At 39.0% G+C, this 6,000-nt stretch overlaps 1 protein-coding gene across 1 annotated transcript in view; it reads left to right on the top strand.

Annotated features, from left to right (window-relative positions):
• The first annotated feature begins 312 nt into the window (after nucleotides 1–312).
• The window catches only part of LOC132893448 (histone-lysine N-methyltransferase PRDM9-like), a 28,495-nt gene continuing 22,807 nt past the window's right edge, over nucleotides 313–6,000 (top strand). The window contains exons 1-3 of the mRNA XM_060932596.1: nucleotides 313–479; nucleotides 4,274–4,409; nucleotides 4,770–5,041. Coding sequence (XP_060788579.1) covers nucleotides 429–479; nucleotides 4,274–4,409; nucleotides 4,770–5,041 — 459 coding nt within the window. The 5' untranslated portion in view covers nucleotides 313–428. The remainder of the gene's footprint in view (nucleotides 480–4,273; nucleotides 4,410–4,769; nucleotides 5,042–6,000) is intronic.

Raw genomic sequence — 6,000 nt, 5'->3', positions numbered from 1 at the left:
AAAAACCCTGACAGCGAGCATGTTTGATCTGATGGCCATGAACGTCATGAAATCCAGTCGTCCTGGCATCATGTTCATGACTTCAGGGAGTTTAACCTGGCATTTTAATTTTTGTAAAAATTGCTGTGTTTATAATTTGTTTAATACTTGTTAAGTGTTATGGGTAAGAAATGATTACACTGGTACAGGTCCAGAAGTTGTGTATGTTTGAGAAAAGACACAGTAGAGCACTTTAGACAGCTCTGAACTTGCCATAAACACTCCAGGCCTGTTGGTGGCGGTAATGTGCTGAGTTTTACACTGAAGAAGAAGAGGGAAATCTCTGCAGTACTTGATCCTCTTCACATCTCTTTAATTTAAAAGCTAATTCTTAACCAGTTATGGTGATTTGACCTTTTTTCAGGATTATTATTATTATTAGGCTGTTTATGATGGAGCCATCAGAAATCAGCACGTGTTCTAGACCTCCTGAGTGCCAGGTAAAGGTTACTGATGCAGCCTTATGTTTATTCCTGTCTTTAAGAATGTACAGCTGAGTATTGAACAGATAGAATAACAAGCACAACGCTCATTTTCAGGTGAGAAAATCCAATACAATCACAGCAGGTGTTAATTTGTGCATGGACAGGCTGTGCTACAGCACAACTCTTTGTCAGAAATTGTTAAGCAGAATAACCCACAGTGCACAGGGGTCAAGTTAATGCTGAAAGTACAAACCAATGGAATTAAACCTTCCTGTTGAGCTTGCTACCAGTGTTTCAGTTTACTCAGTGTTTTCCTCAGAAAAAAATTAAAGCCCTAAATTATGGCCTGATAATACACAGACAATTGAGCACCAAAGGCGTGAAGTGAAACTATGTTTTGAAAATCGATGCTCTCAGGTGCATTTTCAGGGTCTCTGATGATTATAGGACAGATTTTACCAGTGTTTCAATGATTTCTGACCTAAATAGCATTAATGTATACACATTTGAAATTTCACCTTAAAGTTCAAACTGTTTTGTTATAAATTACTGAGGTATATGATAGACTGAAAATCTACGGGGATCCCTTAATTACAGTGGTGCTTGAAAGTTTGTGAACCCTTTAGAATTTTCTATATTTCTGCATAAATATGACCTAAAACATCAGATTTTCACACAAGTCTTAAAAGTAGGTAAAGAGAACCCAGTTAAACAAATGAGACAAAAATATTATACTTAGTCATTTATTTATTGAGGAAAATGATCCAATATTACATATCTGTGAGTGGCAACAGTATGTGAACCTTTGCTTTCAGTATCTGGTGTGACCCCCTTGTGCAGCAATAACTGCAACTAAACGTTTGCGGTAACTGTTGATCAGTCCTGCACACCGGCTTGGAGGAATTTTAGCCCGTTCCTCCGTACAGAACAGCTTCAACTCTGGGATGTTGGTGGGTTTCCTCACATGAACTGCTCGCTTCAGGTCCTTCCACAACATTTCCATTGGATTAAGGTCAGGACTTTGACTTGGCCATTCCAAAACATTAACTTTATTCTTCTTTAACCATTCTTTGGTAGAACGACTTGTGTGCTTAGGGTCGTTGTCTTGCTGCATGACCCACCTTCTCTTGAGATTCAGTTCATGGACAGATGTCCTGATATTTTCCTTTAGAATTCGCTGGTATAATTCAGAATTCATTGTTCCATCAATGATGGCAAGCCATCCTGGCCCAGATGCATCAAAACAGGCCCAAACCATGATACTACCACCACCATGTTTCACAGATGGGATAAGGTTCTTATGCTGGAATGCAGTGTTTCCCTTTCTCCAAACTTAATGCTTCTCATTTAAACCAAAAAGTTCTATTTTGGTCTCATCCATCCTCAAAACATTTTTCCAATAGCCTTCTGGCTTGTCCATGTGATCTTTAGCAAACTGCAGATGAGCAGCAATGTTGTTTTTGGAGAGCAGTGGCTTTCTCCTTGCAACCCTGCCATGCACACCAATGTTGTTCAGTGTTCTCCTGATGGTGGACTCATGAACATTAACATTAGCCAATGTGAGAGAGGCCTTCAGTTGCTTAGAAGTTACCCTGGGGTCCTTTGTGACCTTGCCGACTATTATACTATTATATCCTTGCTCTTGGAGTGATCTTTGTTGGTCGACCACTCCTGGGGAGGGTGACAGTGGTCTTGAATTTCCTCCATTTGTACACAGTCTGTCTGACTGTGGATGGGTGGAGTCCAAACTCTTTAGAGATGGTTTTTTAACCTTTTCCAGCCTGATGAGCATCAACAACGCTTTTCTGAGATCCTCAGAAATCTCCTTTGTTCGTGCCATGATACACTTCCACAAACATGTGTTGTGAAGATCAGACTTTGATAGATCCCTGTTCTTTAAATAAAACAGAGTGCCCACTCACACCTGATTGTCATCCCATTGATTGAAAACTTCTGACTCTAATTTCACCTTCAAATTAACTGCTAATCCTCAAGGTTCATATACTTTTGCCACTCACAGATATGTAATATTGGATCATTTTCCTCAATAAATAAATGAGCAAGTATAATATTTTTGTCTCATTTGTTTAACTGGGTTCTCTTTATCTACTTTTAGGACTTGTTTGAAAATCTGATGATGTTTTAGGTCATATTTATGCAGAAATATAGAAAATTCTAAAGGGTTCACAAACTTTCAAGCACCACTGTATCTATGATCAAGTAGTGTTGTAAGAAAAATGTGCATGAAAATATGAACAGTGGTTTGCTCCATCTTATGCAATCCAATGAAGCGAATCGATCATCTTGACCTGTTGATCACAAAGGTATCTGAACCTAAGAACTGCTACCTTAAAATAAGTCGCTGTATTACTATAACTGTAATGATTTAGAATGTTTCTGATGCAATTACCGTAATATATGTATAACTAAGATACACTGAAAAGAAAATTAAGGCAACTTCTTATTATAAAGTTTAAATTTTGGCACTTCATTAAATGGACTAGATTAAGATTAAAATGTATTTAAAGGAAAAGAAAACTTAATTCATACATTTAAGTTTGCGGAAAAATTATGTACTTATTAACAAATTCTCTTCATGAATGTGTTTATAAGTGTAAAATGTAGCATAATTGCAAATAATAACGATAAGCGTATTTGGCAGTGTGATGTCACTGTGAGCCTTTAACAGAAGAATAATCCGGAGCCGCCTTTTGTTAAATGGATCCCAGTGACATCACACTGCCAAAAATGCTTATGATTATTATTTGAAATTATGCTGTATTTGACACATTTGGACAACTTCACTTCGTGAGCGTGTTTATAAGTACATAATCTTTCTGCAAACCCAAACTAATGAATTAAGTTTTCTACTCCTTTAAAGCAGATTAATTCTCCTTGGCTTTTGGCCCAATGTTGGGCAGCCCTCTCATAGTCCATCTCGCTGCCATCCATGCTGATGTGGATCAAATTGTCCAGCGAGTCTTCTCCTAGCTTATTAAAATCAGTCGGCTTTGTCCGTCTGGTGGGGAACAACATCGGCAGCCAATGAGATCGCTTATAATGAATCAGAAAATTCCGGGATGTCTGATGTTTTCTTTCTATATTTTTATTGGACGGTTTGAACACGTGATCTTGACATAGCCAACAGATTACAGTTTGTTTATATCATACCATACGGACATATTAATTGGACAGAATCAGCACAAACATTGGAAAAAAAGACCGCTTGTTTAACACACCCATCAATCAATATGTAAATGGATCTGTTATTTGCTCTCTTATGTATCTAGTTACTTGTGGGTAGGAAATTTAACGTATCGGTATAAATCTAAGCTTTTCGGATTTTAACTAAAGCGACAAAGCGTACCAGCAGACAGAGCAAGCCTATCGGGCCCGATACGCTAAAATGCTTTGGGGAAAACCATGTTACTGGAAGGTTTCGAGGTTTAAGTGGCACGCCGATAATTTCACACTTCTTCTAGCACGTGTTCCCCACCCTGGTCCTGGAGTTCCCCCTGTTCCTCACATTTTACTGTTTTCTAGGAAAGAGGGAACTAGGTGGTAGTGATGGAGGAGAAAGGAAGGTGTGGTAGTGATGGGGGAGAGGGCATGAGGTGTTAGTGATGGAGGAGAGGGGAAGATGCAGTACTGATGGAGTAGAAGTAGAGACGGTAATGATGGTATGTAGGTGAACCTGCTGTACTGGTGGAGGAGAGGAACGTGTGGTAGTGTTTGAGGAGATTTGAAGTTTATACACAAGTTTTATTTACTTTCTCTTTAATAATTGTTATTTTTCTTTTGGTCATTAGCTTTCTGAGGATGTGAAGACAGAGACTTGCTCAATGTCAAGTGGAAGCTCGTCAAGTGTCGTGGGACACGTCATTCCCACAGACCAAGAGAACAGAGAATTCCCAAAAGAGGAGCCTGAAGATGAAGACTACCTTTGTAAGACAGCTGTCCCAAAATATGCTGCATTTGAAATCACACCCTGATTCATTCCTTCACTATTTACTGTTCTGATTGTTCAGAGTTGAGCAGCAGTGAAAGGAAACACCAGGAATATTACACATTCTCTCGACAGAAAGTATGATGCCATTCTTTAATGAATTTAGAGTATAATTATTGCTGGCATTGCTGTAGTATAACAGGAATACAAGACTTCAGAGTGATCACAGTAACTCCACTTCGTCACACCATGTATATAAATTTGCAAGTGAAACATCTTGACACATACATGCAGAAGAAACTTTACGAAGAAAACCTATTTTTTCCATTTCTTGCTTTTCTTATATCTTCTCTTTCCAGACTGTGAGCACTGCAGGTCCTTCTTTACCAATGAGTGTAATGTTCATGGTCCAGCTGTCTTTGTCCCTGACACTCCTGTTCCTATGGGAGTCGCTGACCGAGCCATACAAACCCTTCCACAAGGTCTAGAAGTTCGAGAGTCTAGTATTCCTGAGGCAGGCCTGGGTGTCTTCAATAAAGGCGAGATTATTCCAGTTGGTGTGCACTTTGGACCCTATGAGGGAGATCTGGTAGACAAAGAGGAAGCTATGAACAGTAACTACTCTTGGGTGGTGAGTTTGGATTGCAAAAAATATTATTTAATTCATATAGCATGCTTGGTTCTATTTGATTTAGATTCAGATCCCGAATAAGTAACCCAGAGGCAAAAGTGGCAAGTAAAACAATCACTGAAATGACATGCAGAAGAATTTTGGAGCGAAACTGTGTGTGTTACCTGGATAGTGGGATTTTTTTTTTTACAGAGTACAGCCATATAAAGAAAGAAAGTCTTTATAATTTGCAGCAGCAAATTAACAGGAAATGCAAGTCCTTACAGTATCCTGGTGAGATTATCCATTAAAACAGGAATACAGGTCATGGGCAAAAAACATTTTTGGGTCAGGGTTTTTCAGTCAGAGTTCTAGCCCCATCATAGTACTGGAACAGCATTGGTTAACATAGTAAATGACCTACTATTGGCCTGTAATTTGGCTTGGGTCGTCTTGTCCAGTGGTGCTTGAAAGTTTGTGAACCCTTTAGAATTTTCTATATTTCTGCATAAATATGACCTAAAACATCATCAGATTTTCACAGAAGTCCTAAAAGTAGATAAAGAGAACCCAGTTAAACAAATGAGACAAAAATATTATACTTGCTCATTTATTTATTGAGGAAAATGATCCAATATTACATATCTGTGAGGGGCAAAAGTATGTGAACCTTTGCTTTCAGTATCTGGTGTGACCCCCTTGAGCAGCAATAACTGCAACTAAACGTTTGCGGTAACTGTTGATCAGTCCTGCACACCGGCTTGGAGGAATTTTAGCCCGTTCCTCCGTACAGAACAACTTCAACTCTGGGATGTTGGTGGGTTTCCTCACATGAACTGCTCGCTTCAGGTCCTTCCACAACATTTTGATTGGATTAAGGTCAGGACTTTGACTTGGCCATTCCAAAACATTCACTTTATTCTTCTTTAACCATTCTTTGGTAGAACGACTTGTGTGCTTGTCTTGCCGTATGACCCACC

Source organism: Neoarius graeffei, chromosome 10 (assembly GCF_027579695.1).
Source record: "Neoarius graeffei isolate fNeoGra1 chromosome 10, fNeoGra1.pri, whole genome shotgun sequence".
Taxonomy (NCBI): Eukaryota; Metazoa; Chordata; class Actinopteri; order Siluriformes; family Ariidae; genus Neoarius; species Neoarius graeffei.
Note: the sequence above shows the minus strand (reverse complement) of the source record. Positions and strands in the feature narration are given on the sequence as shown.